At 36.7% G+C, this 25,225-nt stretch overlaps 1 protein-coding gene across 6 annotated transcripts in view; it reads left to right on the top strand.

The window, feature by feature from the left end:
• The window catches only part of PPFIBP2 (PPFIA binding protein 2), a 116,396-nt gene that overhangs the window by 75,531 nt on the left and 15,640 nt on the right, over window positions 1–25,225 (top strand). For 4 of the 6 annotated variants that reach the window (XM_063289493.1, XM_063289496.1, XM_063289498.1 and 1 more), the window contains 10 exons: window positions 4,910–5,002; window positions 6,040–6,148; window positions 7,281–7,313; window positions 12,187–12,248; window positions 15,181–15,256; window positions 21,652–21,755; window positions 21,848–21,912; window positions 22,133–22,201; window positions 23,147–23,207; window positions 24,911–24,952. In XM_063289493.1, coding sequence (XP_063145563.1) covers window positions 4,910–5,002; window positions 6,040–6,148; window positions 7,281–7,313; window positions 12,187–12,248; window positions 15,181–15,256; window positions 21,652–21,755; window positions 21,848–21,912; window positions 22,133–22,201; window positions 23,147–23,207; window positions 24,911–24,952 — 714 coding nt within the window. The remainder of the gene's footprint in view (window positions 1–4,909; window positions 5,003–6,039; window positions 6,149–7,280; window positions 7,314–12,186; window positions 12,249–15,180; window positions 15,257–21,651; window positions 21,756–21,847; window positions 21,913–22,132; window positions 22,202–23,146; window positions 23,208–24,910; window positions 24,953–25,225) is intronic. The other 2 variants (XM_063289495.1, XM_063289497.1) reach the window with 1 other exon arrangement.

Below are 25,225 nucleotides of genomic sequence, written 5' to 3'. Positions count from 1 at the left end.
ATCCAGTATCAAAGGATCTGATCTAGATTAAGTTCATACTTGTGTAATCAGTTCTACAGTTCAGTTAGAAAACTTTCCAGTTGGATTTTCATCTTACACAAATAGTGTAGCTATTTACCCAGGTCTTGGGTTAGAGTTCCTGAGATTCCCCCATTTATGATGTGTTATAGTTGTTTTGTTGTTGGATTGCCATCTTGTGATTATTTTGTAGTTATTTTTTGTACTTGTTTTGATTAATTTCTGTAATTTGTTGGGTTTTATTGTGTTTTATTGATGTGAGTCACCTCACATTGGTTGGAGCTGGACGGCATCCAATTTGAATAAAGTAAATAAATATTCCTGCTGCACAATTTCCGTGGCAGTGGGTTTATCTCTGTGAAACGGTGTTCTGTGCTTCCTCTATTTCAGTCAAGACACACAGAGAATAGTGCCCTGTGGAGAAATAATAACAGATTGGCTTAAATCAGAGAGGTCATATTTATTCTTTCCCACTCTAGTTCAATCTGCCTCCCATCTTAATTCTGAGAAGCAGCAGCAAAGGTAGTGGAAACCAGATGAAACTAATGTAACAGTTTTTTCAGACAGGACTTGGGAGTAAACAGAAACAGATGGAAGGAAGAGCAGCAGAATCATGTTGCTCTACAGAGTCTGTGAAATGGTTCCTATGGCGACAAAATGTCATGAAAAACAGAGCTGTAGTTATTGTACTGGTGACACAAGAATTGGGTGATGCAGCCCCTGGATCACCCTGACTGAGAGGTAGAAGCAGGGGAAGGGTTTAGCATCTGCTTTTAGCTAAGCAAAGGCAACCTGTCAGAATCCCGTCTCTTCCATTTTGAAAATGAATGCCCACTGAAGAATACGTACTGTACTTCTCTTTCCATGCAAACTATCTGCAGCTGCAGTTTGATTCTGGCTTAGTGAGAGGGTTTTCTCTCCAAAATCATACATTCAGAATTTCTTCCCAAAACTTAAGGACTTTCTGCAAATATTTCCAATTTATACTGTAAGCAAAAAGATTGAGAACATGGAATTTGAGACTTTTATAATTTTCATTCTTGAATGCCTTACCTAGAATTGATTTTCTTATATGAATTTAAGATGCAATTTTATTTGAATACAAAGTTGGCCTCTGCATATATAACCATATAGAGCCATGCCCTGTCCCAAGTAGTAATTATACTCCAGCATAAAGTTAGATTTGACTTTTAATCATTCTACGCTGCAATAATGTTTAAAAGTTTAAAGTTATCTTTCATGTGAAAATAGATGAGGTGATGCTCATCAAATATATAAACCAGATGGAATGTTGATAGAGAGTTTAATTATGCCTCTGTGGTGTGTGTATGTGTGTATCATAATGTTAAAGCACAAACTGAGGTTGTGGAATGATAACCAGATGCAACTTTAACCAAGCTTTCTCGTCTATCTTGGCTCCATGAACTTTGCAAAGAGTCTCTGTGCTTTTATTGTAGCTTTATATACTGAGATACTGTTTTCAGCTATTCTTCTTTCAGAGGATGTTTTCAATGTCTCTCTTTCTGCCATTGAATCTTTGTGATTTAAAAAGAATTCCAGGGTGTTTGTAGGATATACTTTCAATTCATCGTTCTTGAAAGAGATCTAGAAGGCATTAAAAAATAAAATATTGGTAGACATTGATGGGCATCATTTAGGGATGCTTGTGTTTATAACTGATTTTTAAGAACTATCAAGATTATCTCAGAACAGTGGCAGCACCTAGCTGATCTTAGTTGGTCTTGAACAAGCATAGTCAGAGCTGGTTAAGTACATAGATGGGAAATCCCAGGCTAGACTAGGAAATTGAACACTATCCCAGAAGAAGACAGCGATAAAGCACCTCTGTGTTGTTGCCGGGAAAACAACAAGGGAAATTCTGCTGTTTAGTAAAGTTCCATGATAACCAAGTTCTTAAGAATATTTTATGAAAGCTTGTGATCTATGAGGCCTTTGGTACTTCTTTTTAGTATAGGATTAAGACTATCAGTGCTTCAGATTCTTTTTGGAAGAAGTGCTTCAAAACATAGGACCATAAGCATAGCACCTTTTTGCAGTAGTTGTGTGATTCTGTAAAAAAACAGGAATGCTTTAATGAGCTACAGATAGGTGCTACATTCCCTTTCCAAGTTTTTGGAAGCATGTTTTCCCAACTAAATCTAAAGAATTGCCTAGCCTTAATTAATAGAGATGCACCATTTCTTTTTACTGTGTATATTCTTTTAAGAAATGTAATATTAAGCTTTGCGGACATGGTTCCTTCCTTCTACAATATGGCAAAAGAAGCATTGGTTTGGTATGATTATAGGCAGATGTTCAGGAAATCAGTTGCAGATATGCATTCTTAATGAGCTAGAGTCATTTATCAAGCTATAGGACTTCTGAGTCCTCACAATGCATTATTTTGTCTCTCATGATGTTACTTGCCATCTGAGCTTCTTAAGATTGAGAAGGAATAGTTGTGGTTGTTGTTTTAAGCATCGGAATCTGCTCTGTGGAATGGTCCCTTTGCTTTTCACTATTTCACAAAAGAGAACACCTTAATGCCTGTTCTTGTGACTCATTTTTTTCTCCCAACCATTTAAGAGCTATGTTCTTGGCTTGATTTCATATTGTCTCTGGATGTCATTTTCTGTGTTTCTTATTTAGTCAGTAGTCAACCTGATCAGTGAATTGCAAGAACAGATGTGTAGACTACAACTGGAGATTAACAGTCAAATCCAGGGAAGAAAATCTCACAGTAGGAAGACAAGTGTGGAGGCACTTGGTTCTCAAGACAGCACTGAATTGGTGACAGAGTTCCCTTCACAGGAGAATTGCTTTCAGTGTGAAGTATGAAGGTCAAATAATAGCCTGAATCTATGCATTGTCCTTTTTTTTGAGGGGGGGGGAATAAACTAAACATTACTAACCAGAGTTTGCTGTGGCCACTTGGCATGAACTGATGCTGCTTATACAGAATGCTATGTTTCGTAACAAAGTAAGAGGCAGGTTTTGCTTGGCTTGTCTTGGAGTTGGTGCAGTAACAGGCCATGACTCCCAGATGTAAATCAGTTTTATCTTCTACAACTATATTAGACTTAAAGGGATTTTGTTAAACTTTGTCAAAGCTAAAGAGCTGTGCTTGAAGTAGCAGTGGCTATTCCTGATATAAAATTGTAATGGTGATCCAACTTTGGGTATATTCTGGCCTTATTTGTAAAACCCATTTTTACTATATGCAGGTAGTTTCAAATTATGGATTACAGTGTTACCCCTATGTTGTACTTAATGTCTAATTTGTTAACATCTGAAAATTTTAACCTATGTCACTAAAGCAGAACTGTGCTGCGAATTGTAAAGGTCTGGTTAAATATCCCTTAGGGATATTCAGTGCTTCTTTCTAATTGCTTAGTTTGGTAAATCTGTTTTAATCATGTGTAATTAACAAAAAAATCAAAAAATCATTTCAGACATAATCTGTTTTTTAAATTAGATTTTATAGTAATTAATGTATTATTAAACACATTAAGTAATTTTTAAAGGTTTATCTATAATATATTAGCATAATGTATCAAACCCATTGTTTGATGGACATGAGAAAATTACTGTGGGCCTCCATTTAAGACAATGAGCTTCAAAATGTGTTTAAATTATAGGCATCTGACTTTCTTTTATTTTGTACATTTTATTTAAGAGAATCACATAAATGGGGCACAGGGAAGCCACTATAAAAGTTGTGTATTGCTTTGTTTAAAACACATAAATGTTAATTGCTTATTCTGCAAAACACATCAGTTAGGGCTATCTGGGTTTTGTAGAATAAATCTTCACTCTGTTTGATTAAAACCACTTTATATGTCAGGCTGAAAGCTATCTTGGATAAGCTCGTGGAATTCAACAGGAGAGGACTGACACTGGTATGCCTAACATAAGCTCATTTTAAGATTTATTACTAGCCCAGGGTTGTTCAAGCTGCAGTGTTATTTTCTGAAACTTGGAGAATCACATTTTGGACACATTCGTTTTACTGCTGCTGATTTCTTTAAAGTAATGCCTTTGCTTCAATCTATACTGTTGCCTTACATTAACTATATTATAGTAATTGGTTATCTAACATAGACTGAAAAACAAAACAAAACTGAAAGAAACTGACCCAAAATATTATATATATTCTTTTCCCCATCAGATTAGATCAAGTAGGGACAACTTCCTCCAGCTCCCGTCTATCCAAGAATGCCATCTGACAGGACCTAAGAAATAGGCAATTTTTATTACTGCCTCTATGTGTGGGAACTCCCTCTCCACATAGATCCAGTCTATCCCCTCCCTGAGTTTCAGGAGAATAGTTAAGACCTAGCTTTTCCATCTCATTCAGGAAGAAGGCATGTTATGTTGGGATATACTGGCAGAAGTTATCTTTTTGTAATTAAAGCTAAAAATGGAATTTGAAGTGACTCTATATAATATTAAGAGAGAATACCAAACTCTCATATTAACGAAAGGAGATTAGGAATGGAAGTTTCTGTCTTATAAATAAAACAGCATATTTGCCGCAAATAATAGAAAGTTTTATTTTGCTTCCCCTACTGCAGTGTTTCTTAAACTTTTTTCTCTCAGGACCCCTTCCCACTTTTAAAAGGCTGGCAAATAATTTTGATTTTGCTAACCCCTGGGAGGGTCTTGGGGGACCCGCAGGGGTCCTATGCCCAACTTTAATAAACACTGCCTTACTGCAGTCCTTACTATTTTCAGTCAAGTGGTTGTACCATAACATAAATTTAACCATGGAACATCTTTGCCAGTGATAACAATGTTTACCTGTGATTAATATAGAGATGATTGGACACATGAGTGAAACTGTAAACGCAATGTCATTAAGAAGTATTTTTTAATCTCTCACTCCCTGCAGAATTTGTTACAGGAACTCAAACACCTGAAAATTAAGGTTGAAGAGCTAGAAAACGAAAGGACTCAATATGAATGGAAACTGAAAGCAACTAAAGTAAGCATCACAATCCAGAGAAACATTCCAGGTTTGCCCTAGGAAAGATCTGGACCAAATTTATTTCTTTATTTATTCAAATTTTGTTACCGCCCATCTCCCCCAAAATACTCAATAATCTAATTTGAAATACTCTCTAGGATGTATATTCTCATTTCCAGAGGGTTGTAATGTGCACTTCAGTTCTTCTTCTTGTTTTGTTTCTGAATTGGCCAACAAGAATGCTTTTTTATAGGGAAGCAGCAGAAAGAAATAAGGGAGGAAATACCCACATACAAAGGGGAAAAAAGTTTTTATGGAGCGTAAAACATTTTGCACAGACCTGTTCCTGAGAAACAGTCTTGCAGAATATTTCTGTCATTTAACACTGTTAGAATGAGTATTGGATTTATTTTGCTCTTTAAAATTGCTAGTTGCTACAGGTTAAATAAAAAAAATGTCATAGAAAGAGAGGACATGTCAAAATATGTATGTATACATGTACAATAATTTGTATGCCACCTATCCACCAGACTTTAGACCAGGGTTCTGCAAAGTGGTCAATGGGACTATCCATTTTTGTTGTTGTTGTTGTTATTTGTAGTACTATTAGTTAAAGTAGTATTTATTAAATTATGTTCATATAATAAATGGAGGTCGATGAACAATCTGAAACTTCATGAAGGGGTCAATGAGCTGAGGAGTTTGGGGACCACTTCTCTAGACCATAACCTAACAGTTGTTTTCAGTTGCCAGTTGTTCTGAAACCCCACTTGTATGCAAAAGCCATTCCTCTCTCGAACCTTCTCTAGCCAAATATTTCCTACATTTTAATTAAAAGCAATAGTTCATGTTGTGTAAAACTAGGATATGTGTAGGATCATATATGGATCCATCATCTGGTCTTCTAATACCTTAAAAAAATAAAAACAAGTGGGGGGCTTGTTTTGTTTTTTCTGATATTATTACAAGAAATAATTCACAGTGATTCTTTGTGTACTGATTCCTTGACCAGGGGTTAAGATAGAAGTAAAATTACTGTTTATCTGTTCTTTTAGGCTGAAATAGCACAGCTTCAAGAACAGTTAGCTCTAAAAGACTCAGAAATTGAACGATTACAGAGTCAAATCTCGAGGACATCAGCAAATAATGAAATTGCAGAAAGAGGTAACAGTGTTTGCTTATATTTCTGTTACTGCCAGCTGTTTTTAAGAATCACATGCAGACTGTTAATATTTAAAATGAGTATAATAGATAGCCATTATACCAAAGAGAATGAAAACTGATTTTCTCAATTATCCATACAGCATTTCTGAGTTTATCAGTTGCAGACCCACATCCTGCTTTATTATCTATGTATTGTGTAACAGTTTTAATTGGTTTGCAGCAATTCAGGTGGAATTCCCACTGCAGTCTTGTTCTATACTAGGCAAGCTAGGAGTTTACAGGAGATTGACTTGATCTCCGTATTCTGGGGAAGAGCATTATTTTTACTAATTACATTATTATGTATTACAGTTTATATAAAACAATGGGCAACATTTATTAAATGTTATTCTTACTCTCTCTTACTGGCCAAACTGAATAGGCTTTATCCATCAAGCACACAAACAAAGATATGTTTAGTGGGTGTGTTCCAGTAAGGATTGGAGAGTCGTCTGTCAGAGATGCTCATCTGGATTCCTGCACTGAGTCAGGGATTGGATTTAATGGTGTACATGACCCTTTCCAACTTGATGATTTCATAATATTATACAATAATTATTCAGCCCTTAATTCTTCTACCAGATCAAATGTGGGAGACTGAATCTTTGTTCTTCTATTATATGGGCAGTAAAATTGAATTAGTGGTGGTTTCCCACAGATAAATGACTATATTTTGGTTTAATTTTTTCAAAGATGTCTTGAGACACACTAGGAATTGCATTACTTATTAAATGGACAGGAGTTCTAGTACTGGTTTTAGTTATTCATAATGTTTTTGCATGTTGTATTATAATATATGCATGTATTACTAGATTTTACTATTTGTCTAAAAATTGCTAGAAATGTTAGCAAATTCACTTGTTTTTGAAGACCACTGAACTGTCTGTGAATTCCAAAAGAAGGAGGGCCTATCCATTTTAAGTGGCTTGGCTCCTTTCATAATCATTCTTACTTCCTTTTGAAAACGGAAAGAGATCTGTAATGACAAGTATAACTTTTATTTCTGGATGCATATTTTGATGGAATTGCATATAGTTATCTCCTCTGTTTTTTTCCTGCATTCTTCATTGACTTTTTCCATTTCCTGTCGTAGAGGAAGTTTATAAGAAAAGGCTAAAAGAAAAACGTAAGCCCAGAGATTTCACTTTCTTGCCTTTTAAACACAAATTGCAGCTAATAAAATAGATTTCTGCAGCAGTGAACATTGATTTATAATTTGCTGCTAAATCATAATGTGAATAACTCACTGTTTAAAGCAGCCAGACAGCTATTTGAATGATATAAATACTGGTAGTCCTCAAGTTATGATGGTAATTGGGCCGGAATTTCTGTCACTAAGCGATGCGGTCGTAAAGTGCAATGTCACGTGACCGCATTGCTTAGTGATGGCAATCCTGGCTGTCCCCGTTGCAGTCGTTAACCAAATCCCACCAGTCATTAGGCAAGGACCTACCCCAATCCAAGCCATTCCCAGCTTGGTCCCTCCCTGCCCTGAGCCTCAGTAAGATAAGAGACTGCCTCCTCTTCAGTTCCCCCCACCTGCCTATTTTGCCCCCATCTCTGCTCTTTTGGCCACCCGGGACAATGGCATTCTACAGCAGTGGCACTGGGGCTGAAGTAGAGGCCTAGGGCCTTCAGCAGTCTCAGCCAGCTGCCACTGCCCCCAGGTCTCTACTTCAGCCCCAGCACTGCCATCGAGGAGTGCCACCTCAAGCCCTGTGCCACAGCCAGCTACCCCAGCACCAGGGCACAAAGCCCCAGCTGCCCCCAGCATCCTGTGCTCTGCAGGCCCTGCTGCACTCAGCTGACCTTTGCTGTCTTTGCTGACGAGGTGTGACCAGCCTGGCCCTATGCAAAGCAGCTGCTGGCCACACCAGGCCTTCTTCCTAAGGCCACTTGCACCATTGTCCAAATAGTGCATGCTGTTCTCACAATGCTTTGGAAAGCCTTTGGAAAGCTTCAGAGGCCTTCTGAAACTTCACAAGAATGGTATGCACTATTTGGAGAACGGCACAAGCGGCCTTGGGAAGAAGGCCTAGCATGGCCTCACACAGGGCCAGGCTGGGCGCACCTTGTCAGTAGCAGGAGGAAGACAGCAAAGGTCAGCTGGGCATGGCAGGGCCTGCAGAGCATAGAATGACAGGGGTGACTGGGACTTTGTGCTATGGTGCTGAGATGGCTGGCCACGACGCAGAGCTTGAGGTGGCACTCCTCAGCAGCGGTGGCAACACCAGGGCTGAAATAGAGGCCCAGGGGAGGTGACAGCCAGCTGAAACTGCTGAAGGCCCTGGGCATCAACTTCAGCCCCAGCGCTACTGCCACCACTGAGGAGTGCCTGCAGGGTGGCCAAAAGGGCAGAGGGTGGGGAGAGTTAGGTGGGGGGGCAGTTAAAGTGAGCCTGTGGTCATAAGTGCAGGTGGGCTGCCAAGTGCCCAAATTTTGATCACATGACTGTGGGGGTACTTCACCAGCTGTAAATTCAGGGACCAGGCATAAGTACCGTTAGTTCAGTGCTGCCATAACTTCGAGTGGTCGCTGAACTAAGGTCATTAAGCAAGGACTACCTGTACTTTGAGATTTGTGTTATGTATAACATTTTTGTTGTTTGTATTATCTGTCAAAAAAAATAAATCTCAGTTTGGAATTAGATAACAACATTACACTTTTAAATAGGCTCTGTCAAGGTCAATAAACTCCAGTATAAGCTCTTTATACTTTAATTACATTTTGAGTAACTAAAATGCTATAGTGTAATTACATGTAGTTGATCTCAGTGGTTTTACTCTTAATAAAGTCTGGGTCTCTTCCATTGTCATAAATGGAAAAAGATTTTTTTAAGGGCTTTTGTACAGCAGGTCACAATACCTGACAGATCTTGGCAGATTTTGAAAAAGCTAAGCAGCATCAGACCTGATTATTACTTGGATAGTAGACATCAGGGTTGTAGGATGGACTGGATAGTTGAAAAAACATCTTGGAATGCAGACCACTATTGTATTGTTGCAGAGAAAACCATATAGAACTATAATCGCCAGGAATTAAGCACAACTCAAGGACTTATTTCCTTTTTATTTCCAGTACTCTTCCAGCTTTTATGGTTTTGTAAAAGGAGTTAATCCATAATACGAACTGACCTTTTAAAATATTTGACTTGTATTATAAAGTAAACCAGAGAGCCAGTTTGGTATAGTGGTTAAAGGCACCAGGCTAGAAACCTGGAGACCATGAGTTCTTGTCCTGCCTTAGGCACAAAGCCAGCTGGGGTGACCTTGGGCCAGTCACTCTCTCTCAGCCCTAGGAAGCAGGCAATGACAAGCCACTTCTGAAAAACCTTGCCAAGAAAGCTGCAGGGACCCAGGCAGTGTCCAAGAATCGGACATGATTGAATGGAGAATAAATAAATAAAGTAAGCCACTGTTAGGGGAAGAGTTCTTAAATATTAAAAGACCTTGACGTGACTTTTTTAGAAGTTTAATAATCATAATGAAAATTTAATCAAAAGTCTCTAAATACAAAATGCACAATTTTTTTCTGTCTGGTTACTGCACATTGCATGCAATTTTGTATGGCTTTGTCTTTTTTCCCCCACACTGCATCTATGTCAACCTTAATTTTAATATACAGTAACAAAATTTAATTACTAATTGTTTTACTGTCATCAGTATACTTTACAAAACTTTGTAAATATTTAGAATTAATAATCCAAATTTTTTGCATGAAACTATAAAAATGATATTTCCTCCTTACCCTACTAATATTTGTGGGTGGCACTCATTCTTTCTTTGTACTTTCCTTGTGTGTCACATTGCCATCTTTGCAAATTATTCCTTCGAAACTTAAATAAATCGAGTCATTTTGCATTACAGAATACCCTAGGATTTCTAAAATGTCCATTTAAAATTGCTCAGAATTGTTTGGGCAGATAAGATAATCAAGTCCATTTTTATATCATCAGCTATATCTTTTTCCCAAAATGTACTGCTAGCAATTTCATGTCTGCAGTGAAGAATCATCCATCCAGATAGTGGCACTTCAAATACTCAAATGTCAGGGCCAGCCCAGGAACAACGACGAGTCAGTACATTCAAAACTCCAGTTCTTTATTTGCTCTCACCATACAGACAGAATCTTGCCAGACTAAAGCTACCCTCACTAACCTAAGAGGAAATAACTGGGGAGACTCTAAGACGGGGCCTCCCCAAACTTCTTCACTTTCCCACCAATGCTGTCCGGACTATGAGACCTCTTATCTCCTTGGAATGCGTTCCCTCCTTCCTGAGGATCAGCGGCAGCACTGAAATCCAACACATCAAACCACTTATCTACAGCTGTTGATCTTTCATCTTTGAAGAGTGGTTAAGCTGCTCTAATACAGAAAATCACCTCAGAGTAATTCAAACATAAAAAACTGAGATTATTAACCCAAATTGTACATACAGGCTACAGGTAGTCTTCGATTTACAATCAAAATTGGGACCAGAACTTTGATTGCTAAACAATGCAATCATTAAGTGAGGTATCACATGACCACACCCAATTTTACAACCTTTTTGCCATGGTCATTAAGTGAATCACATGGTCATTAAGCAAGTCCAGCTTCCCCCATTGATTTTGCTCGTTGGAAGCCAGCTGGGAAGATCACAAATGACAATCATGTGACCCCAGGATGCTGCAACTGTCGTAAATACATGCTGGTTGCCAAGCACCTGAATTTTGATCACATGACTGTGGGGAAACTGTGATAGTTGTAAGTTCAAAAACTAGTCATAAGTCACTTTTTTCAGCACTGTGGTAACTTTGAACAGTCGCTAAATGAATCGTCGTAAGTCAAGAACTACCTGTATAACAGGGCAACCAAATCCAGCTGCAAAAATGCAGGCAGCCACTAGCAAAGGGATGGAGTTTTCTGTTTCTCTTTGCTACCATCTAGTGGCTGCCTGCATTCTTGCAACCCAGTCAGGAAGAAGGCCATGAAGTGGGCCTACATTAAAAGAAACGCACACAGAGATCTTATATTTTAGTAAGACTATAGTAAAACATTTTTATAGTGTGTTGTGAATAGCTCTTGCACAACAAGACCTCACTTTTCCTAAAACTCCTTTAAGCAGATTAGAGAGAAGAAGATGTAGTGGAACACTTGCTACCATTTTTCTCTTGAATGGCATTACTGGGTTTTCTTCCAAGGAGTTCTGTATCATTTAGTAAAACAGAAAGAGGCAGTTATCATTAGAAACAGGAAAGAAGAACAAAATCCAAACTTTATAAACATCTTTGTCATTTCAAGTGATGTTTTAAGAAGATGGACTGATTTTTATTTTATTTTTTTGGTCAACAGGTAAATCACTTTGGGTTTAAAACTTTCCATCTTTTTAGAAGCAGTATTTAAAATATTGCTACTTTGTGCTGCAGATTTACTTTTTAATAAGCAACTAGTTTCTGCACTCCTAGAAATTTGCCTATGTACAGACACAGATATGTGTATACTTAAAGATTCAAGACTTCGAACCTTTCACTAGTTGTACAAATTTTAGGCTATTTTTTTTCCTGTTACGCTTTTTATTTTCTGTTGTGTTTTCATTAACTTGAATGTCGTATAGAAATCCACAGCAGAAAACTTTCCCACATTCTCCTCCCTAGTGTAGCTGCCTAAACTTCCCACTTCCACCAAAAGACTGAGACTAGGGAAGAAGGCTTCTACAGGGTGGAATTGGGAAAAAAGCCTAGATGCCATTCCTTTTTAAAACATCACTAAAACATCCTTTTTAAAACATCCACCACTTGTGCTAGAAGAGTGTAGAAGAGGAACAAAAACTGAAACCCTCAAAGAGACATGTATGTCTGATAAAACCTGGGAACTAGTACACAAGAACTATTTGCCACCTGCATAACATTTAAGTGGGAAGAAGGGCAGTGAAGGTACTCTAGCTATCTCAGTTCACTAAATCATTGTGTGTACCGGTCTGGTAGTCATACTCTATGCATATTGTTTCTGTTTTTAGATCAAGAGGTCCAGCGTTTGAAAGTAGGCATGGAATCATTATTAGCTGCAAATCAGGAAAAGGTGAGAAAGTCTTTTTTTTTTCTTTATTCTTTTTTTCCTTTCCTTTCCTTTTTTTTCTTTTTGGAGGAGGGTAAGGTTAATAGATGATCTGTTTCATTTCCAGCTCCACCTGTCCTTTTGCTTTTGAGTCACAGAGCTGAACTAGAATGCTTTGCTCCAACTTTCCTATCTGGTCTGAAGATGTCAGCTTAACCAGGTAGACCAGACAGGAAACAGGACCGGATAAGCTAATTCTACTTTATTCTAAGGCTACATTAACAGAATCTTGTAAGTCTGAAAGTACGCTTCTCCTGCCATCTCCTTTACAGCCCGAGAAACTAGGGAGGGTCCCTTCTGAGCGTCTTGCCCCACCTGCTATGCAGCTGCAGGCTATGCTGTCTCTTATCTGACCATTCCTTAGGCAGCATCTCATCGCCCCTTCTCCCAAGGTCTTTCCCACATGTCATTATAGAAGAACAAGCCCAACTATTTAAAAGGGAGATTTTAAGAGGAAAAAAAATACCCTCCTTGCTCTGGAATACCCTTTCCATTTCCACTCTACATTTTTCCACCCCTTTTGAACTGAAAGATGCTGGGTATCATAAGTTTAAATCAGTTTGTAATAGGTGATCATGTAGAATTAAAATTGCTATTTAGTGTTACGAAATTTTCTCCTAAATCTAACTGGCCTTATGTTTATGAGTCCCATGTATAGACGGTCAGTTTTGTTTCTCACTCCTCTTTGAGCACATGCTCAAACTTCTTCCACTTGCTTTGATCAGCAGCTCACAAGCAGCTGCAGCTAAGCATCCTTGCCTATACCCTCACTCATCTTCATCTCTCTCTCTCTTACTCCTTGCTAGAACTGGCCAAGCCCAATCCAACAGAAGGGAAGCTCTTATGTGGACAAAAAGCATGCAGCTTGCACTTTCTCTTTTTAAAGATTGTACATTTGTCCTGCTGTGCAAATTCTCATTGTGCACAGTGCTAATTGATTAATTTGTGCTCGTTGGTTTATTTCTTTGGCCAGCTTCCTCATTCCTTAGGTATCTGCTCTGCCCTCCTGTTCCTCCTTGGACTTTATCCCTAATGCACTCATTATGAGATATGGTTTCTGGCTTTGTATAATGGTACTGGCTTTTTACTGCCTGTTATTTCCTGATGCTGTCTCTAGCCTTCCAGAGTTTTTTATTTTTAATTATTACACAGGTAAAATATCTTAATCTTTTATTATAGTTATTCTAGCTTTTCTTATATTTTATATTTTGTGTGATATAGAATATATTCAAGCCTTAGCTGGGGAAAAAAGGGAACTGAGAGAAAAAGTACTGTGTGTTTGTATAAACCAATTAGACTGGTATGTCTTTGAGGAATGTGTGGCATAGGAAGGATGATAGATATTTTTGTATTAATTTACAGGCTGATGTGTCTTCATGCAACAATAATTCGACTTTTAAAATAAATACCGTGTATATCATTTTGCATTCTAATAGTTGTAGGTAGAGAACGTTGCAAGAGGCCTCACACGGTGTCCCATTAACCAAGATGTTATTTAGAGCAGAGGGAGTGGCAGAGGCACACTGATGCAAATGTGTACTGTTAAGAGGGTTGTGCGGTATTTCAGATTTGATTCAAAAGAGGATATGCAGAATGCATGGAGCACAAACGCAGCACCCATTTGCTACTCCTTGAAGCAACCATGCCTTTTGTCAAGATTGCAGAGCTGCTACATGGACACTTTCATACCTGCCATAGAGTCTTGGAAACATACAGGGTTACTTTAATGAGACTCTTGCATTCCAAAGCAATTCTTCCAAATCAAATCCAGAACATTGCACCGGTAGTCCTTGGTTAACAACAGCAATTGGGACCGGAATTGCTGTCACTAAGCAATGCAGTCTTAAAGCACGACATCACATGACTGCGCCACTTAGCACTGGCAATTCTGGCACCCCTGATTGCCATCGTGAAGTGAATCACCATTGGTCGTTAAGTGAGGATGTCATATGTGCCATATGCAACCTCCTGCCGTCTTCCCCATTGTCTTTGCTTGTCGGAAGCTGGCAAAGAAGTTGGCAGTGGTGACCGCGGGGCACTGTGATGTCGTAATCGCTAGTACCACTCATTCAGCGCCATAACAGGTGTGAACAGTCACTGAATGAGTGGTCATTAACTGAGGACCACTTGTATTAAAACCTTTTTTTTCTAAGCAGTGAAGGAAATAGAGTGAAATCTTATTCTAGTGTAATTTTAAATAATTCTGTGTTTGATCTAACTTACTTTCTATTGCACAATCACAAGTGGTTATATTTCTACTTATTTCTCACTTCTCAGTCCCTTATCTGGACTGTTCAACTGGATTGTTTTTACACAGCAAATTGACAGCTGCTTGCTGCACAGCTTTAAAAATGTTTTCTATCAAGATGGTGTTACTATAGTAAAGATGTTGTTGAAGGAGAAAATACAATTTTCCATCAAATTTATTTTTTTAAATAGTTATGACAGTCTGATGATGACTTACAGTAGCATGTTATCTTGTTAAAATAATGAGTAAACAGAATTTTATTACTTTATTAGATATGAAAAGAAAAGAAAAGGCAGTCACCGCAAAAGTGAGATGAAAAAGCTATACACATTTTATCAAATGTGCCTGCAAAATGGTCCTATGATTTGCTTTTTACAAGCAAGAAAATGAACATCTAGGTACAGTTTTCCAAATATCAAATTCTAGTGCCAGCAGTAGGAACATGATGCTTTTCCTTTGTATCTGCTAAAGTCCAACCGAGAGATCTACAGCTTTATCTCTTGACAACAAGCCATCCCACAGAAACAGCTTCAGGATTTGGAGGACTAGAAAAGGTCTCACCTAATGTTCCACTCAGCACAAACCAATTTCTGTATCTGATTATTTTGATGCACCTATAAATTCACTGTTGTTGCCTTTTCTTTATAGGACCGTCGCATAGAAGAGTTAACAGTTTTGCTAAGCCAGTACCGAAGGTTGAAGGAGATAATGATAGCAGTCCAAGGTATAATTAGTGACTGATATATTGGTTGGAAGGTCCTCAGAATGGTCTCATCTAATTTGATGACTAAGATTGATCTAATACTCAAAAGATGGCCTGCAGTTGCACACTGCCTTCATTATCAGCTGTTCTTCCCCAACAATCCTTTTTCTACTTGCTCATCAAAGTTATTTGATGTGTCCTTATATTATGTAAATATGCAGCCATTATAATGCTTGAACATACAATGATTCTTAGTCACTAAAGCTTTTAGTACAATCTAGAAGATTCTACTTCAGGCATTCTACTTCAAGCACTTCAACTAAGACTTGAGTCCTCTGTGTGAAATGCTAGGCAGAAAAGACCTTTCGAGTTCCAGTACACTGCTGAACCATTTTTCCCCCCATGGGCAGTTGTAACTCTATGGTCATCTTGTGTTGAATGCAGTGTGATAACCTCTGTATTTATTATGTAATCATATGCCATTCATCAGTAGATTGCGGTGTCAATGTAGGAGAAGTAAGAGAAGGTTAAAGGGTTTTGGTTTTTTGCTCTATTATTTGTGTTTATAGCAGGAGCACATAGCATAACATTGATGTAGAGCTACAATCCACAAGCTACTGTATAGAATTACAGTTGGGGGAAAAAACAACCTATTCCCAGTTCCTTTAAAAATGAATACACTGATAAATACTTGTGCAGTTGTTTCAGAGAGAAAGTTTTAAAATAAAAGGATTATGCAGTCGTTTACTGCAGTGTAATATGAAATGTAAAAGAAAGCAAAATGACTTGCTGCTGATAATGCTGAAGGTAGCTGAAGAAAGGCTGAATTCAAAAGGCAACAGAGACAGAAGAAATGTTGCCCAGCTAAGTGCTGAATTAAATAAGAAGAGACAAGGAATTACAGCTTAGCTTTGCAGCTAAGCACTGCAAAGAGAGTGAGGATAACACTTGAATGGAAGGACAAGAGATTTATTTAAGAAAATTAAGAGACCTTTTTATGCAAATATGAGAATGCAAAGATCTCCTGAAGGAAGAAGAAAAGTAGGTTCAAATATTTGGAGGAACTATGCAAAAAAGATGCTGAAACTGATGATACATAGAAAGGTTGGATCACTGAACTAGAGCCAGACGTTCTGAAAAGTGAGTTAAATGGGTCCTAGAAAATATTGCCAACAGCAGAGCTGTAGGAGTTGATGAAATACCAGCACAGCTGTTTAAATTCTCACAAGATGATGCAGTTAAAATACTATTTGCAGTTTATAAGCAGGTCTGGAAAACATAGCAGTTAAGGGAATGGAAAAAAATCAATTTATATTCTAATACCAAAAATAGGGCAGGCCTAAGAATTTTTCAAACTACTAGATGATTGCACTTATCTCACATGCTAACGTTCAAGCATCTGCAATCCAGATTTCAATAGTTCATGGTATAAGAACGTCAAGGTTAAACAAGCTACATTCAGAAGAGACTGAGATGCCTGAAATCACATTGGTAGCAACTAGTGGATAATGGAGAATGCAAGGGAGTTCCAAAATGGTGTCTGTTTTTCCTTTATTGATTATACCAAGGAAGACTTTGACCGTGTAGACCACAACAAATTTTGATGGCCCTTAAAACATCTGTGTACAAGTCCACCTCATCTACTTATTGATGCATTTGTATGGTGACCAGGAAGGAACAGCTATACTGGAAAATGGAGCAACTAAATGGTTCAGTGCCAAGGTTGTATGTTGTTGCTTAGTGTTCATTTGCTACTGATGTGTTGTCACCCAATGGGCATCATTTCCCCAAGATTTCAGTAACTGTTTCTTTGAGTTCTTATAAGCTCATGTTTTGTCATTAGTGATAGTAAATTAGCATCCTTGTTTTCTGTCAGCCTTTTTTTCAGCTTTCAATTTTTCAAGCACCAGGGTTTTCTCCAGGGACTCCTGTTTTTGTATGATGTGTCCCAAGTATTTAAGATTTAGTTTCGTTATTGCTGTTTCTAGCAAGCAATCTAGTTTTCCTTCATCTAGCTTTGAATTGTTTGTTATTGTGTCTGTTTTGCATTCCAAGGTATTTTCTCCAGCACAATTCAAAGGCAACAATTTTTCTTTGTTCAGCCTTTCTGATGGCCCAGCTTTCACAGTCATATATTACAACTGGGAAAATCATGGCTTTGACAATATATACATTTGTCATCAGTGCAATGTCTCTGTGCTTTAATATTTTGTCTAGATCTGTCATGCTTTTTCTCACAAACAGCAGATGTCTCTTTCATTCATGGCCACAGTAACATCCTGTGAATTTGAGCCTTGAAAGATGAAGTCTGTTACTATTCAACTTCTTTGCTTATTTGTATTTGATTGGCTAATTTTAAAATATTAATATCCAGTCAACAGTTAAGGCTTATCCAGAAAGACTGAACAAAGAACAATGGATGCCTTTAAATTGTGGTGCTGGAAAAAATCGTTGAGAATAACTTGGATTTCACAAACCAATTTTTCAGTACTAGGTGAAATAAAATCAGAGTATTTGTTGGAAGGACTAATGGTAAAGCTGTAGCTTAAGTATACCAAACCACAGTCTGAAGGCAAGAGTTATTGGAGAAGGCCTAATGCTTGGAAAAAACAAAAGCAATCAAAAGTAGGCTGACAGAAAACAACATGGCTATATACTATCTCTGGTGTCTCAAGCATGAACTTAACAAAAACTCAAAAAAGCAGTTATTGACAGACAATCTAGACAATCACAAAGAATCAGAAGTGACTGAACAACAAGGTACAGATTGAAAGACTAAGACTCTTTTCATACACGGAATGGATATGGGTAACAATCACCATATCTTTGCCTGCAAATGCCTTTCCATCACTGCCAGGTCAGGAAGAAGTGATAACATCCTCGCTCTGTGGCTGTAAAACATTCATACCAGTAGAAGTTGTACTGTCGTTAAATTGGAGCACGTCTGTAAAACCCTATCATTAAAAGGGGAAAGAATGCCAGTAAGATAAGTTGGTGAGTGTAGCGTAAATGTAATGGGTTCTGTATTCTGTGCGCTCATATCCTTATCACATGTGCAGGAATTTAGAGAACACTGTAATATATGAATACTCCATTTATTCTTTTCAGGAAGCTTCATTGTTTGGGATCTTAATAAGCTTAATTTACTTGTACAGAATGCAAAAGTCTCCAGATGTGGGAGGTCAAAGGATTATTTAGTTACTATGATAATAATTATGACAATGGGAACATTATTAATAATAATAAATTGACATAATAATATAAAACTAATGAGAAAAAAATCAAGGTTGAAAGAATACTAGCTGACTTTTCATCTCCCTACATCTACATTCTTCAAACTGTTCTCTTTAAACTTCAAAAGTTTGTTAGATGGGATGGCAAATTGTATTCAGAGGATTCCCGGTCCCATTGTGAAAACCGATATTTTTTCGTGCTTGATTTATTTTCTTTGTGTTTACTAACCTTCATGACTGGGCTATTCTAAATCCAGACAGGAGCTGTAACATTTCATGTGACTGCCAAGTCAGAATGGGAAACGTATATATACAATAGAACATTTATTCTTAAAATAAAAGCTGCATATCCAAATAAAATAATAATGAGTTTAATAATAAATGTATTTACCCATAATAATGCAGAACTAATACATTATAGTTTTAGTGAAGCTATAATAATAGTATTGTAGTTTGACTAAAGCTATAATGTAATATTTGCTGACATGATACATAGGTTGACATCAGATATTACTGTAATCATCAAATTTCCCATCATTTAGTCATTATTAGGCTAGTGCCCGGCCTAATCCTTTGGTTTTTCTTAAATGATAGGTCTAGCAAGAAGGTTGAGTTAAATTGCTGGCTTTTTTCCCAGAGTAGGCAAAAGATACAGGAAGAGCTGCAAGAAGTAACTTCTCTGTTTGTGGCCTTGCCTCCATTTCTCTAAGCATAATATGTAAAATAAATAGTATTAGGCAATATTTTATTGTGCGTGGTTATATTTTCCAGTGATGTAATGTATCTTTAAAAGAGCTTATTTACCACAAAACAGTTCAGTGATCCAATCTGCTATAATTAAGTATGTTTGGCTACTATGGGTAAAACTGTATTTATGGAAAAACATGAAAAATAACTTGATTACCATCCTTCTCTCTCTCTCTCTCTCCACATATTCATACACGTATGCACATGCTCTAGTATTCAACCCAACCTCTTACCATGTAATACTTTATATTTTTACATATATGGTATTTCTATATTATAGCTTTGATTTAATATTGTAGAAATTATAATATTTTCTTTAAATATAAGTTGATTAGCTTTTTCTTCTACTTAGGTAAATCTAGCAGATACTGTTATTTGGCATGAAACTCTGAAGATTTTCCTTCTGAAATAAAACATGGGCAATGATCTACATCTTCCTCAGAAATACTTGAATCTATTTGATATGGGGGAGGCTTTTTTTAGCCAGATGCCTCTTATATACTGTTATACCAGGGAATAATCTATATTTGGTTTCTTCAAACATTGAAAAAGTGTGAAAAATTACCTTACCTTCCAATGAGTAGTTACTAGATAACTACTTATCAAGAGTAATTATGCTTTTCAGGCATCCTCAAAATGCATCAATGATACAATACACTGCAAGATCTACCTTTATTTAATTTAATAGATGAATGGTAGCTCAATTAATCATCTTGAATAATTAGTATTTGTAATAGTTTTTCACAAGAACCAATGTTAATGAACTAGTTTGTCAAATCTGTCTGGGTTTAATATTATCTAGATGTTTTCTCTCGCTTTAGTGTTAAAGAGGAGAACTCCACTAATCTATCCATTTGGTGCTGATCTGTTCAATAGCTCTTAGAGCTGTATTTATATCACTGCCAATAACTAGTTCTGATCTAATTACTCCAAAGCCACAATCTTCCCCATCCAAAATTTGGGTATTTTTATGTACAGAGTTCATATTTCAGTTTCATGAGACAGTTAAATCAGAACAGATTCTCAGTTTTGACTCTGTTAACTATAGCTTATAATTTTATGTGGTGGTTTATATTGTGTTGGCCATGGTTCTTGATATTAATTCTTGTTGAAAGCATAATAGTGATTTTTAGTTATCTAAAGCAAAATATTCAATCATTCATAATTTACTAAAGATATACTGGAAAACTATAGCTTCCTTGACCTTTTTAAGATCCTTTCTTATTTGTGCTTTATCCTTTTATTTTTTTTCTATTTGTATTTTTATACACTTTGTCTAAAAAGTTAAATAAATTTTAAGAAGGCACATTCTTAAATATAAGATAAAGTTAAGGAAAATTTGGATAGTTAAATAAAATTCAACTTTTTTTTTCTTATTTTGCTTATTTGAGTGGAACTCACTATTTGATTTGCAAATGCAGATATTTCTCTGTATGGCTGATTGCATCTTGCCATGCAGATCCTGTATCGCATTGTATAAATCAACATTCTACTGGGTCAGAGGCTGAAATGTTTAAAACTTCTAAGGAAGACAGTGATGCCAAGGCTAACAGAAATTCTCACTAAGCTTACCTTACTGAATTGTATCTGTAGTTAGTTCTACTACAAGGTGCCATGCATGAAACCTCCTCACTGAATTAATTGGAACTAAATGTCTTTAGGATCAAGGTGATATTTTCTGTATTTTGTCCTGTTAAAATCCTTGTTTGTGTGTGTGTCTCTGAGTCAGTGTTGACTCCTGGTGACTGCCTGGACTATTTTCCTGGTAACATTTTTGGAAGTGGTTTGCCATTATCTTCTTCCCAGAGCTGAGAGAAAGTGACTGGCCCAAGGTCACCCAGCTGGCTTTGTGCCTAACGCAGGACTAGAACTCTCAGTCTCCCGGTTTCTAGCCTGATGCCTTAGACACTATACCAAACTTGCTCTCTTAAGATCCTTTAGCCGTGCTCAATTTTAAATTTCCACTTTAAAATTGCCACTTATTTGTGTCTCTTCAGCACAAATTACTCTCAAAACCTTTACAGGGTAAATACCCATTAAATGCTGTAAATACTGTATCATAAATGCTGTAAATACTCAATATCTACTGAGTGATACTGTATCTGAGACCACCCGAATTGTTGCCAAATTCCTAGAGGAAGAACTTAAAAGGAAATGTAATCAAATTTTTCAATGAGTATGGCTCTTTCTTTGTTACTCTCATGATATGTTAATGCATTTTGTATTTTATTGCTTTTATAATGCCAATAAAGGTTTGATTGATTGATTGATTGATTTGAAAAATTTACAAAAGAAAAAAAGAAATTCACTTTATTAACTTTTCCTGCTGAATTCTTCCCATGTTTGATTTCAGCCAGTTGGTATTTAGGCTTATAGTAACATTGCTTTTTTTTTTCCTTTTAACTGATAACATTTTTAAACTTTTGTACCTTCAAGGAACTTCAGAAAGAGGTTTGTCTAGTAGTGGTGAAGATGATTTTGAAGCAACCTTAAGAAAATGGAACCTCATGCATGCGCCCCAAATAGAATATAAACCAGAGGTTGGTTTGCTTATTCTTTCTCCCATTTATCTGAGCTTTGTTTGTCCTGTTTTCTGTGAAAGTTAATCCATGCTCAAATGCTTTTTACATAGATACCTCAAGGGGAGTTGGTCCCATCTATGTTGCTTCCTACACCACAAAAAATACTGGAAATTAGGTAAGAACTTTTTTTTTTCTTAGTTCATTGGTGTTGCTGAAAATACCCTATTTCTGTTACACAATTTATTTTTCACAGTTGCTTTGGGCCTAATTATATATGTTTGGGTGGGTGAATAACCTGAGATACAGTTAAACTAAGTAAAAGATTGCCTTTTGAATTCTATTTAAATTAAATTAAAATTAAAATAACATCTTATGCTCATTGATATGATCCATAGGGGAAGCTCTCCAGTTCCTTCAAATAAACTATGTTTGACAAATGGGGAAAGCCTGGAATTTCAAAATAGGTAAGAAGAAATCTGTGAATACTTTTTGATCAAATTATCAAAATTATTTTAACAGATATCATTTGCCATTTGCTCCTACAATCTTTCAGAAGAACGTGAGAATTCTGGTCCATCTGTAGGAGTTTCCCAAGGCTTTGCTGTACAGTTTGTCTGAATCAGGTCTTCTGTCAATATATTGGTTCATGCATACACATCATGCCTTTCAGGGTAGACTATGTTATGAAAAGTGCAGAAAAGAGTTAATTGTATTGAATAAAAGAAGTTAAAAGTAGGTGGTAAGAGAAAAGAAAAAAAAGGGAAAAAATCTTAAATTGATCTAGTTTAAGCACTACTTCTTACATCTCTCTTTTTCAAGATTTCACTGAGTCCATCAAATTAAAGCTTTTAGGTCTTCCCCTTTCCCTTTCTCTCAACCTGTTCACTCTTTCTTCATGTATTTGTTTGTTTTCTTGATATGATCTATAGAGTACAGTTCGTTCCTCTTTCCCTCTTACACAGTTTAAAAATAATTTAGTTAATATGATTACATTTCTGTTTTGTTTTCCATTGATAAACAAATCAGCCACCTTGAGGGCTGTGTGTTCTGGCATTTGGATGGCAAGAAAAAGATTCTTGTATTCCAGTGCATCTATCAGAAACCAGTACGCTTCTGGCTTTCATATGTGATGCATGACACAAGTTATATTCATGTTAACATTCTCCAAGCATTTCATTGTATTTAAAAACGCTAATTTGGTCTAGCCTATTTGCACATACATGGACACACCCAGCAGTCCTTATGCTAGCAAGAGTTTTACCAGTGGCATTTATTATATAAAAAATTCAAACGTAAGATTGAAGGTTTTACAATAATGAGAGAGGATTTTGTAAACGTCCATTAACTCTGTTACTGTCATCAATGTGACTTGGTATGATTACATTAATTATTGCCATTATATTTTAAAGGATGTCTCAGAAAAAAATATCAAGTAGTCTAGAAGACTTGCAAAGTGAATCCCTGGAAAAGGTTAGTGCCAATATTTCAATTTTTGCCTAATAAATATGCACTGGAAGTATATAAAGCTCAATCCATGCAAGCTTTGTATAGCTGAATAATTCTAATTCCATTGTTTCCTTGACATTGAGATCAAAGGAAACTGGTCTGTACTATCAAATAAATGTATATCTACTAAATCCCCCACATCAAGAAGTTAAGTATATCTGATAGATTCTGAACAATATATTTATGCAATATAAATCCAAAGCTAAAAGCATTTGATTGCACATAACTAACAAACTATACTCATTAATTCAACATGAAGGTGATATATCACTTTAATAGGTTGACCTTTGGGCTTTCCATTGTACCTGTTCAGTGTAATTTGTAGTTTTATGTATAGCAAATGAAGAACTAACCTTCCCAATTACTATATAATCCAAGGTTTATTTTCTCCTTGTTTTGTGTATTTACTTTGTTCTTGTGTGGTATTTAATCTGAATGTGCATATAACTAAATGACTTTTAGTGAGACCCTGAAATTGATGTAATTCTGATACTAGAGACTATGGTGATACTACATGTAAATTTGGCAGATAGATCCTAGGCAGAAGCTGAAATGGCTGATTCAGAGGCACAAAACTTGAAAGGGAGGCCTCATACCCATAGGCCAAAAAGGACAGGTGTATCAATGCTTATCAGAAATGTTGCAAATCATGCCCCATTTGCAGGATCCTAGCTGAACCATACCGCACACTGTTCATTCTGTGGAACCCTGGTATTCCATCCTTAATGCGAATTTGTTTTAAAAACAGTTGGCCACCCATTAATGAACTTTCCCTGCAGTGTACACCTTTCCCTGAAGTTGTACATTTGGATATGTGCCTAGTTGACATGCTAACACATAGCTTATGTTGAACTGCCAACTATCTGTACACAACATCTTTTGCAACATACGAAGAGCCCTCTAAGCAAACCAGTTTGGACAAGATTAGAATATTTTTGCAAAACAATGTCATAAAGCATCTCCCACTCACAGCTGAATTTGCAATAATCAAAATGTGTTATTCCTACTTTTAGTATAATAATGTGATGCAGCAGAAGATTTGCAGCACTTCCATGCATTAAATAGTGCATTCTTCTATGCTGCTTATATTGGTGAATCCAATCTATACGACCTAAATGCAATAATGTATTACCACTCACTTTCAGAGGGAAACCAGTAGGCCTTTCAGTCCTATATACAGGTACAATATAAGCACTGAAGAGTACACTTAGTGTACTGTGTGTTGCATTTTGTTAGTGGAAGAGTGGTGAGATTGGGGTGTGTGTGTGCTATTTTCCAACATGTGCTAAGTATATGAACTTCTGCAGTTATCAGTGGCCCACTTTTTTGAAGCTTGGTCCCTGTGAGTCATTTATCAGAATGAATGGAGGAACAGCTGTTTTATATCCCAGAGTCTGAAGGCATCTGGATTCAGTATACTGTATGTAGCAACTCCTGGCACAAATTCCACTGACTTAGTGGAAGCTAGGCTTGACTTACATTGATAAAACGAGAAGAGATGCATATTAATATCAATATAGCAGGACACTGCATACTGAGGAGAAAATAAACCTATTATTGTTATCCAACAGGCTGGACTAAAAATGTCACTTTATGTCTATACTAACATTTTGTTTGTTACTTTCTCTCCCTCATACTTTGAAATTGCCCTTCCTGCAACTTCATAGCATGTTGATGGGAAACCAGTAGAACGTGATCTAGAAGAAGAGGTATATTAACTGCATTTTAACATTTACATCCTGAAAACAATTTATTTATTTTGTGCTTATTTTTCTTTTGTTTTCTGTGTTACCATGGAATGAGTGCTTGAGAATTTTTGTATGTTGGCAGTCTGCGCAAATTAGCCAAGTTTTTAATTTTAGTTTTTGTATAATAAATATTTTAAGTTAAGGCTTAAAAGTAACTTTCCTAGGGCTGATGAGTAGGAATAATAGGATGAAGTCATGTCAAAATGCTTGTATAACTAAATATTAACACATTAC

This window comes from Candoia aspera, chromosome 1 (genome assembly GCF_035149785.1).
Source record: "Candoia aspera isolate rCanAsp1 chromosome 1, rCanAsp1.hap2, whole genome shotgun sequence".
NCBI classification, from domain to species: Eukaryota; Metazoa; Chordata; class Lepidosauria; order Squamata; family Boidae; genus Candoia; species Candoia aspera.
The sequence above is the reverse complement of the archived record's forward strand: the minus strand, read 5'-3'. Positions and strand labels throughout refer to the sequence as shown.